The following is a 10,891-nucleotide window of genomic DNA, read 5'->3' as shown; positions in this document are numbered from 1 at the left end:
TCTCTTAGTCTGTCTACGAGCAGGTTTCAAGCGCTCACTAGTGCCCTTCTCTCTATCTTGCCCGTCCATGCTCACTTCCTGCTCCAGCCCTTGCGCTCCCCCTCCCATCCGTCTGGTCACCCCCTGTCCCGAACCCTATCCTATCTCTGCCCTAGACACTACCTGCTCACTTACCAACCTTCCCCATTCCAGTCCGTCTCTTACATATATCGTAGCTCTACGCCGATTCTTTCCCCAGTGCCTGCTCCTCTCCCCTGCTCCTGCCCCAGCCCTTGCCTCGACTTCTCCCCTGTCTTCCTCCCGAACCACAGTCTGTACCTCCAGCCCTCGCAGCCCCTTCTCTTTTGCTCACGCTCACTTCCCGAAGGGCACTCGGGTCCTGAGCCCGGGACTAGAAGTACTGTGGAGCTGAGGGAACGTCCTCTGTTTCTCTCTGGAGGAAGGGGAGGCTCTGGGACTGCTCCCCACCCTTTTAACGCCCCGGTCAAGGGGGGAGTCGAGGGTTCAGCTTCATCTTTGCTGCCCCTTCCACTTACTTTCTGCCTCCTTCCGGCGGTTTTCTCTAAACTTCGTCTCGGGGTGTCAGTCTTCCTGTGCCCACCCCTCAGCTCGTCTCCCCTCTCCCGGGCTGCACGGCTCCCCGATTCCCCAGGGCTCCCCCTCTGCGCCCTCGGGCGCCCAGCAGCCCCGACCCGGGGAGAGAGCGAGCGCGAGGCTCGGGCCGCCTCTATTGAGTGGCGAGGCTCTGCAATCACGTGGCCCGGGGGGTGGGGGGAGACTGGCGGGCGGGGAGGGAGGAGAGGGGATGGGAAAGAGGGGGAGGGGGACGTCCTCCGCAGTTCGCTGTTCGCTGGGGCTCTCAGACACACACCGAGAGCTGAGGAGCCGCCGCAGCCGCCGCCACCGCCAGGAGCCTGCCGGGCCCGCCTGCCTTCCTCCGCCTGCTGCCGCCGCCACCTCCTTCTGCCCCGGGAGCCACCTCCTCCTCTCCGCCTCCCACTGGCCCCTCTCTGCTGCCCAGCTCCTCGGCGCTCCTCTCCCAGGCTCCCGGGCGCTAAGCTCTGCCGCGCTGCCTCGGGCTCTCGGACCCCCGGCTCGGGGTTGCTGGCCGGGCTGAGCGGGCTGAGCGGGCGGGCTCCCGGGGTTCTCCGGGCGCCTCCTCCCCCAGTCCCTTCCCGGCCCTCCCCGGCTCCCCTCCTTCCCGATCGGCCCCCTCCCCCCAACCCTGGGTCTCGCCCCGAGCCCGGGCTGATGTGCAGCGCGCGAGGGGGGACATGGAAGTGTTGACGCTGTGGCTTCTCCCCTGGATATTTCAGTGCGTTTCGGTGCGGGCGGACTCCATCATCCACATCGGTAAGAGAGAGCGAGCGCCGGTGAAGAGGAGGAGAAGAGGAAGGCGGGCAGGCAGGGAGGCAGGCGGCCAGGCAGGCAGGCAAGGAGGCAGCCGGCCGGGAGGGTGGGCGCAGGGACTGACAGATGGACACCCTGAGGGGGCTCGGCTGTGGGTAGAACCCGCCCCCTCCCCCACGGCGGTGAGGGAGGGGTAGGGGGGCGGGGGAGATGAAGAGAGGCAAAGGTTGGGGAGGGGGAAGTAGGGGCAAACCCAACTATTTGGAGCCGAAAGATCTGTGCTGTTGGGGCTCTCGGAAGCCGAGTAGCCTCGCGAAGTTGGCAGCGGGCAGTGCCCAGGAACCGGAGGTCTCCGTCTTCCTTCCGCCCTCCGGTTCAGAGGCTCTGGGGCGAAGATGCCCGCTTGAACGCACTCTCCAGGGCGCCGCGCCCCGGGTAGCCACAGGCGCCTCCTAGGGCAGCAGCTCCTCTGGCCCTGGGGGCCGGAGCTAGGGGGTATAGCCTTGCTCGTTTGCTAGTACCCTGTTTTCCCGTCTCTCTCCCAAAGGATCATGCTGAGGAGCCTGGGGGAGGGGGACCCCAGGAGCTGCCCCCATCCCCTTACAATCCTTCCCTCCTCCAGAGTAGGAGTGAAGCAGAGACAGGTGGTGACCAAGTTGTCTGGAAAGGATTGAGGAAGCTGGGTCCGGAGCTCCTGGTTTGTGTGTGCGTGTGTCTGTCTGTCGGTGTGTGTGCGTGTCAATGGGTGTTGTCAGTGTGTGTCAGCGTATGCCAGTCGTTGGAGTGTGTGTGTGTGTGTGTGTGTGTGTGTGTGTTGTGTGTGTGTTGTGTGTGTGCAGCTGTGGCGACTGCGACCAGAGTCCATTGACAGCTCTCAATTTTCCCAGGGTCTGAGTCGTGGGCTTTCCGGGGAGGTGGGAGAGGAGAAAAAGGGAGGGAAGGAACGTGGGTGGAAGAGTGGGGGCGGGGGAGAGAGTAGGAGAGGTGTATGTGTGGGGGAAAGAAGGAGGGAAAAGAGGAGAGCGAGAAAAGGAGGGAGACAGAGAGATTTGAGAGATGAGGGAGAGAGGGAAGGGCGGGAGGGGGGGGGCGCGCGAAAAGCGGGTAATGGTTGGAAACTGGGGAAATAAAGCCTAGGAAGAAGGTCGAGCTAACGAGAAGTTGGGCAGGCTGAGAGCTGCAGGAGAAGAATGAGCTGGGGGTGATTGTCGGGTCTCAGAGACCCCTCCGGAAAGTACTCCGCAGTCATCTCCGGGAAGTTGGGAAAAGACCCGAGAGAAGAGAAAAATACGCCTGGGAAGTTGGGGTGTGTTTACGGGGTGATAGTAGCTGTGGCGATGAGCCGTAGCTCCTCGTAAGCCAGTTCGACACCTCTCTTTTTGGGTGTGTGTGTGTGAAACAGTAGAGCATCCAAGAATCGTCCTGGGTCCTCCTCCCCACCTCAAACTGGCACAGGGGAGATCAAGGCCTGGAGGGTTCTAGGAGGGATCTCAGAACAGAAACCCAGGCTGGGGTAGAGCTTTCTCTCTCTCACCCCCACCTCCCAACTCCGCCTCTCCATCTTAATCGCCTGCTGGAAAAGACCAACCCCTATCCCTTTTTACAACCCACCTTCATCCTGTATTACAGGGCAGATGGAGAAGGGAAGGGATGGGGGAGATGAGGACTCCCCTTCTCTGTAAATCCAAGAAAGGAGGCGACAGAAGAAACTTTAGTCTCCCCCCCACCCCTATCTCCTAGCGGGAGAAGTGGAGAGCCGGCCAGCCTGGTCAGCATTGCGGCTATGAGGAAGACAGGCAGGGAAACCCCGGTGTGCCCCAGCTTCTCCCAGAGCTCTCGATAGCGCGGGAGAAAGATGTGATTGCGGGGGATGGGGGAGGCGGCGGGGGGGGGGGGGGGGAAGGGGGGAAGAGGAGGAAGGGGTAGGTTGGAGTCTTCACCCTTTAGCCACCTTGGGGGTTTCAATGAGCTTCAAGTTGGCTTTGAGCTGGAGCTCTAAAGCTTTATTTGACTTCCTCAGCTCCAGGGAGTCGGAGGAGGACTGGCCTGTGGGGCGCAATGCCAGGGCGTCCAGGACTCTGAGAGCCTGGAAGGAGCTTTTCTTGCCTTTCTCAGTTGGGGTATCCCTAGGTTCGCCTTCCCTTAGGAGTTGTCCATGGTCCTGGATTCTACCTGTGAGTTATTCAATTTAAACAAGCTACCCACCCGGAAACTGGGACTGGAGCAGGGATAAAGGCAGCCAGACACTCCTGGACAGAGAGGATGAGCTGAGATGCAGAGCTAGGACACTAGAGAGCCAGAGGGTATCCCTTTGTGGCATCTTCGTGGCCCGAGGCCGAGCTAACCCGGCTGCGGGTGAATAAGCAGTTCTATGGTTGGAAGCTTTGGAGGTGGAAGGAGGGCAGAGCCATCTTGATCTCGCCTGCACAGCTGTCTCTCCCGGGTTTGTAGTGGGATCACTACACAGGCTCCACAACCGATTGGGATCACGTAAAGCCTAGTTCCAGATGCCTCCTCTGTCAGTGCATCATCGAGCTTCCCGAACACCCAGGACTAGCTGGACTCAGCTACTCCACTAGGGGAGGATGGCTGCAGGAAAAGCCAGCTTTCATGTGTTGGAGAGAAAGGGGTTAACATCATCTTAGCCCTAACTCCTGCCCCACCCCCTGCTTCCTCTTCTTTCTGGGCTACTCTGTTGCATAGAGACAACCCTTAGGGCGTTTCTGAATCTGAGAAATGGGCTCTGAATGGGAGGAGTGTTCTGCAACTATAGAAACTTTGGTCTACCCTTAGACATAGGAATCTGGCTCTGTGCACTGTGAATGTCATATCCAAGTGATGTGTGATGTAACATACACCTATTCTACTGTAATCAGTACTCTATGGTACTTGTAACACGTCTATCATATGTATAACCTAGGTGAAGGGTGAATCTGAGATATATAGCTGTGTAACAAGTGTGTAGTACTTAGGGCTGGACAAGATAGTGCATACTGGACAAGTTTGAATATTACTCTCTCCCCTTCCCCCAAAAAACTTTTGAGAGTTCACTCTTACTCCATCTATCATATAATAAAATAAAATAAATATTTTCCTCTTCTAGAGTGACTTTTTTTTTTTGTTATTAAAAAGTGTTCATCTCCTCGAATTGGGAGTATCCTCCCATCCCCATGCTTTGTCCAGGTGGCTGACTTTTATTTTTATTTTTTACCATCGATATCTTTTTTGGTACCCATATATTGCTTCTTTCTGTTCATCAAGTCCTGCCTTCCTGGAAGGACAATAATCAGTTGAGCTGAGGCCTACAAAACTATTAGAGTAGCAGCAGCAACAACCATGTAGCTAAAACTCCAACTCCTATAATACAGTAACATGCCTGCTACAACCCACACTAATAGTCTGCTGTCTTTACCAAGCTAGCCACCACCACCAACAGTCTGAAGGGAAATGGATCTGGGGTAGCCACTGAGCCAGGGTCACCTTACAAAGAGGGTGGTAAATTCCCTGGCCTTTGGTATTTTACTGTCTGAGATCTCCTGACCCTGTGTCCCCCCGCTTTTTTAACTCAATCCTTTCCAGGTGCCATATTTGAGGAGAATGCAGCTAAGGATGATGAGGTTTTCCAACTGGCTGTGTCAGACCTCAGCCTCAATGATGACATTTTGCAGAGTGAGAAGATCACCTACTCCATCAAGTTCATAGAGGCCAACAACCCCTTCCAGGCAGTGCAGGAAGGTAAGTGATGGCAGGCGCAGCAGCCAGAGCTGCCATGTTCTATGGTGGGCCAAGTGGGGGCTCCTGAGCAGAGCAGTGAACAGATGTGAAGTTGGTGACCTTCCCACCGTCTGGTTGATGACTGTTCTGGCTTAGATTGCTTTGATTATTGTGGTTTTCTGGTCTCACCTGTACTCTCCCTTCTCATTTTCTGACTTTTCCTCCCTCCCTCCCCTCCTCCAGGCAGACTTGTCTCCACTGTTTAATACTTAAAAATAGAAGAGAGTATTTGTAAGTGCAGCAAAGGGTGTAGGTACTGTCTCTGTGTAGTTATTATATAATGTGTATCTGTAGGTGAATACAGGTATACACAGACATCTGTATGTAGTGTGTGTATATATACAGGTGTCTATATATTGTGCCTTGTAACATTCCTCTGTGTCTCAATGTGTTGTGTGTCTCTATGTCTTTATGGGTGTAGTGCATGGCCCCATTTCACTTGACCACATGTATGTTTGTGTCTACACTTGCTTATATGATTGTAGCATCTTTCTGTGTCATTGTGTACACATGTAGGGTGTTGTTTCTCTGACCACATGTGTGTCTGTGTCTACACTCGCTTATATGACTGTAGCATCTTTCTGTCTTTCTGTGTCATTTGTGTGTACATCTGCAGGATGTTGTTTCTCTGACCACATGTGTGTCTGTGTCTACACTCGCTTATATGACTGTAGCATTTCTCTGTTTTCCTGTGTCATTTGTGTGCACACCTGTAGGCTGTTGTTTCTCTGACCACATGTGTGTCTGTGTCTACACTGGCTTATAGGACTGTAGCATCTCTCTGTCTTTCTGTGTCATTTGTGTGCAGGCCTGCAGGGTGTTGTTTCTCCGTATGTATGTGGTGTCCGATTGTAGCGTGTGGTGTGCCTCCAGGTGCCACAGAGTCTTTATGGGTATGCCGTGTGCTTGTGAGTGTGGATGCGTCTGTCCCCACGTGCCCGGGCTGTGAACGCGGCCCCAGCTGCTTCTCCCCCTCAAACCCCGGCCCAGCCCAGCCCCGTGCTCTGCTCGGCTCTCTGGCTCTGGCTGCTGCTGAGCCAAGCTGAGCCGCCAGGCTGGTGGGCTCAAGGCCGGAGGTGGGCGCTGTTTTACAAGGAAAGAAGCCACAGCCGCGTCTTTGCCTTTCTCACTGGTGCCGCCGCCGCCGCCTCGGCTCCGGAGGGGAGGCTGCCCCGACCGCGCAGAAGCGGAGCCCCAAAGCCCGTGCTCGCAACCTCCGACAAGTATTTGCACAGTCTGGCCAAGCTCGGGGCAGGAACTGGGAGATGGGATGTGCGCTGGGAGGACAGGGATGGGCATGGGATCGGTTGATGTCTTCTCCCCTGTAGCATCTGGGCCAAGATCCCGGTGTCCCTGGGCTGGGGCTTCCAGGGCGACAAGCTGTGCAGGGGGCTCGCTTCCAGATGCTGACTGGGAGAGGGCTGAAGAGTGGACAACAGGTATATGAAGGCAGCCTCTCTCGAGCAGAGGCAGCTTCAAGGTCACAGCGTCTCTGGCTGAGACTGGGAATTTATAAAATCCGAAGAGAGTTAGCAGTCGGCCACCTCTCACTTCCCTACTCCCTTCCCCCAACCCCCACTTCTCCAGCCCTAAAACTTCCTTTAAGGACATAATGTATTAAGAGAAAAAAGTCCTGGATTTGGAATAAGGGGACACTTGGGTTCCGATCCTGGTTCTGTCTCTTAATCAATTTGAGCTTGATAAATCACCTAAACTCTTTGTGACTCAGTTCTTTATCTGTAAAACAACACGGTTGAATTAAATAGCCTTGAAGTTCCTTCTGTTCTTATTTTATTATTTCTTTCTTCCCTTCACATTGCCTTGCCTTGTGATCACTCTGATCCTTGCCTCTTCCTTTGTGGTCGTATACTGTTTTAAGGGCAAGAAAGGATACCTCATCTTCTACATGTTGAGAATTAGGGCTTTGGGCTGCAGAAGTGAGGGATTCAGTATTTAGCCTGGACTTCCTGTCAGGCAAGTTTGAAAGTCAGAGGCAGGTAGAGGCCTGAGGGTTAGAATGGATTTGAGGAAACCTCCCTAGTTACACAGCTTCAGATTGGTGGAACAAAATCAGGGAGTGACCTCAATAGGGAGATGAGGGTCAGCTGATCAGAGCCTGGTGAAGGTTTTGAATTTTGGGATAAGAAGGGGAGACAGAGTTGAAGACTTTGGGGGCTAAAGTTGCTCTCTTTTCCAGATAACTTCACAAAGACTTGTGCTTAAGTAGGAAGTGTTCGAAGACCTTAGAGTGGATAAGATGCGATGATGACTGTCCAGGTCAGATGGCATGGGGATGTATATTTCAGTTTTTCCCCGAGAGTTGGTCAGTCCCATTCATTAGCTCACACGTGACTTGGAGAAGCAGGTGCCAAACCTGAAAATAATCTGTTAAACACATTTATTGCTTTTTAAGTTTTCCCTGAAATTAAGAAAACAAACCATATATGCCTTCACTTGGAGAACATTTCCAGTCTAATTTCCCTCAGAGTCTAAGTGTTTGTGTCAGCTTGATGAGGTTAAGGGCCTTCTATGAGAGAAGGGGTAGTATATTAAATCCTGATGAGTTGGATCTCACTTTTCTTATCTGTTAAATGAAGAAGTTAGACCAGATGACCTCTAGACTTTTCCAGTGTTTGTTCTATAATCTTTTTGTCAACAGACAGGCACAGGTTTCCAGGACAATTTCCCTAGGAATTCTAAAGGATGGGGGGTGGGGGAGGGACTGGTCCAGGATGGACAGAAATGAATTGGACCTTGCTTTCACTTTGTGAATTTGAGAGTTAGATTCAGCCACAAGAATGTTTAGCTTGTGGCTACTATTTCCTATAGTAAATGGTTCAGAGAATCTAAAAGGTTGACTGAGTTTCAGATTTCCATTTTTTGCCTCCATCTTCTCATGCTTTAGGAATGGAAAACACTGTGAGTGTCTTCTGTCTCACTTCCCACCCCAACTTCACTTTTCTGGACATTTTCTCTCCCTGGAAATTAATCTTTCTATCTGTTAAAGGGGGAGATTTATGGGGAAATAGTGAAAAGAATTATTAGGTATGATGATGATGTATTAGATTACATTAGAAACAGAAGATCTGGGCTAAATTCCTCTGTTACAGAGCAAGTCATTTGACTTTTTGGGCATATTTCCTTATCTGTAAAATGTAGGCATTAGACTAAAGTCTTTTTCAGATCTGGTCCTATTATTTCTCCATGGACTTCAAATAGGCATTTAGCAGGCAACTCTTTGAGACATCCCTGGGAAGGAAACAAGGAGTCAACATCACAGACTTAGAGTAGAATTATCCTCAGAGATAAAGAAATCTACCTCCTTCCTTTTACAGAGGAAGAAACTGAGGCCTGGAGTAGTTTAGTCAATAATTCAGAGTTTAGGTACTTGATTTCAGCTAGGGCAGAGATTATTTATCTGGGGTCCTTGGATCCTCAAGGAGGTCTATGGATAAATTTTAGAGGATCAGGGATAATGAAAATTATATAATGATTTCAAATGTTATTGATCTATGTTATGCTATGTGTTATTATTTTGATAAGGGTTCAATAGGCTTCACCAGACTTCCAAACACAAAAACACTAAGAAGTTTTGTTTTAGGGCATAAAAACACATACAATAAATAACTTAGTCTCTCTCACCACCCCTTTTAACCTAACTTTTTGTTTCTTGCAAGGAGAATTCTGTGGGACTTTTGTAGTGGGTTCTTGGCTACTTTAACCCTTCCTTTCCCAGAAAATAGTCTTTTTTCCTGAACTTGCCCTAAGGATTTATACCTGGTCATGGGGCCATATATTTGGAACTGGGAAGGAAACTTTGAGGTCACTTTATTTTATAGCTGAAAAAACTGAGTGACTGGCCCAAAGTCACATTGTTACTAGACTAGAGGTGAAGCTTAATCTCAGGTCCTCTGACTTCAGCTGTTGCTCAGTTGTTTTCATTTGTGTCTGACTCTTCATGTACCCATTTGGGTTTTTTTTGGACAGAGATTCAAAATGGAGTGGTCGGCCATTTCTTTGTCTGTCTCATTTTCCTTGTCCAGCTAATTTTACAGATGAGGAAACTGAGGCAAACAGAGTGAAGTGACTTGTCTAGGGTCACACAATTAGTAAGTGTCTGAAATCAGATTTGAACTCAGGAAGATGAGTGTTCTTGACTCCAGACCCAGTCCTTTATGCATTTTGGCACCCCCAGATACTCTCTGACTCCAATATCAGTGAACCAAATTGTCTTCTGTATGGTGATAAGTAGTTAAGGACTATTACATTAGGGAGGAGGACTTCTGGAAAGAACAGTGGGCACCAGAATCATAATGATAGCTAATATTTACATGGAGGTTTACATGTGCTGTCTCATTTGATCCTTTTAACTTTGGGAATGATCTCCATTTTACAGAGGGAGAAACTGAGGCAAAGACAGGTACAGACCTTCCCAGGGTCATATAGCTAGCAAGCATCTGAGGCTGGTTTGAATTTTGATCTTTCTGACTCCAAATAAAGTATTTAAAAAATTCTTGGTGGCATCTCATTGCCTGTAAGAACAGAAGAAGAAGACTTAGGAGGCTTGTGGACATTTCACAAGGGGGGAAATGGCCCCTAAAGATTAGAAGACTCTTTGGAGATTTGCTGGTTTTTGTCTGAGAAACTAAAAGATTGAGGACATAGATCAAGGGAATGCAGGCATCCCCTCAGGTAACATGATAGAATGACTTGAGAATAGAAGTGATAGGGATTCCTTTGTTCCTACAGACTTTGTCCGAGTTGGTATACTCTTCCTCTGCTGAGAAACATATTCTGTTGTCCATTAAATATGAATGCTTCTTGAAATGTTTATTTGTTTCCTAATGGCCAAAGACATAGCCTAAACACCCTCCTATTCTATGGGGTGACATAAAAGTCAGAAAAGGAAGCAGATATTGGGCCAAATTGTCCACCCCAAGGAGTCTATTCTGGTCTAATTTCCCACTTTCCTCAAACTTTAGTGTCCACATGTAAAGAATTGTAAAACTTTTGCTTTTCCCAGAATCCTGGGGTAATGGACATCATCTAAGCAGCCTTGCAGGAAGCTGCTGATCTGCCCATTTGGGATGTATCTTAATGTCTAATGACTAGATAAAAGGAACATTGATGAGGCTTGTTTTACTGTGGGTGTACAAGGACTGTGGTGGCCTGTAGAACAGAGGGCTGATTAAAATTCCTCTGTAGGTTGGCAAATTTTTATGTCCTTATCAACCAGACTGGGAGAAATACACATTATTATCCCTTTCCCTCTAGGCTCCAGATCCTGGAAAGGCAGATAGAAATGGATGGAGATGGCCAGGCCTTGCATAGGCTAATGAGGCTTTGTATCTAGATTGCAGATCGTCATTTCCAATGCCATTGAAATCCACTGGAAAGGCCTTTGTAATCACAGTGATGGGGTTTTAAGGATGGGAGTGGGGTGTTATGGAAGAAACACTGGACCAGGTGACAAAAGAATCTCAAATGGATAATATATCAGGTTGTCAGAGCTTGAAGGGACCCTGGAGATCAGACTGTGATTCTAATTTTGGATAAGAAAAAACTGTGCTCAGAGAGAAGTGACTGTCCCAAGGTCTGGGCAGTGGCAGAGGTGGGATGTGAACTCAGTTTTCTGACTAACAGTGGTCAGGAAAATACACTGGATTTGGAGCCAGAGAAGCTGGATTTGAATCCTGGTTTTGCTCTCCACCACTTGGGTGATCTTGAACAAGTTGTTCAATTTCATTTTCTCCTCTATGAAATGAGA

At 50.0% G+C, this 10,891-nt stretch overlaps 1 protein-coding gene across 3 annotated transcripts in view; it reads left to right on the top strand.

The window, feature by feature from the left end:
- The first annotated feature begins 816 nt into the window (after window positions 1-816).
- GRID1 (glutamate ionotropic receptor delta type subunit 1) overlaps window positions 817-10,891 on the top strand; it is a 1,107,390-nt gene continuing 1,097,315 nt past the window's right edge. For all 3 annotated transcript variants that reach the window (XM_051982367.1, XM_051982369.1, XM_051982368.1), the window contains exons 1-2: window positions 817-1,353; window positions 4,930-5,085. In XM_051982367.1, the coding sequence (XP_051838327.1) occupies window positions 1,275-1,353; window positions 4,930-5,085 (235 nt within the window). In that variant the 5' untranslated portion in view covers window positions 817-1,274. The remainder of the gene's footprint in view (window positions 1,354-4,929; window positions 5,086-10,891) is intronic.

Source organism: Antechinus flavipes, chromosome 2 (genome assembly GCF_016432865.1).
Source record: "Antechinus flavipes isolate AdamAnt ecotype Samford, QLD, Australia chromosome 2, AdamAnt_v2, whole genome shotgun sequence".
Lineage (NCBI taxonomy): Eukaryota > Metazoa > Chordata > Mammalia > Dasyuromorphia > Dasyuridae > Antechinus > Antechinus flavipes.
This window is presented reverse-complemented; position numbering and strand designations above follow the sequence as displayed.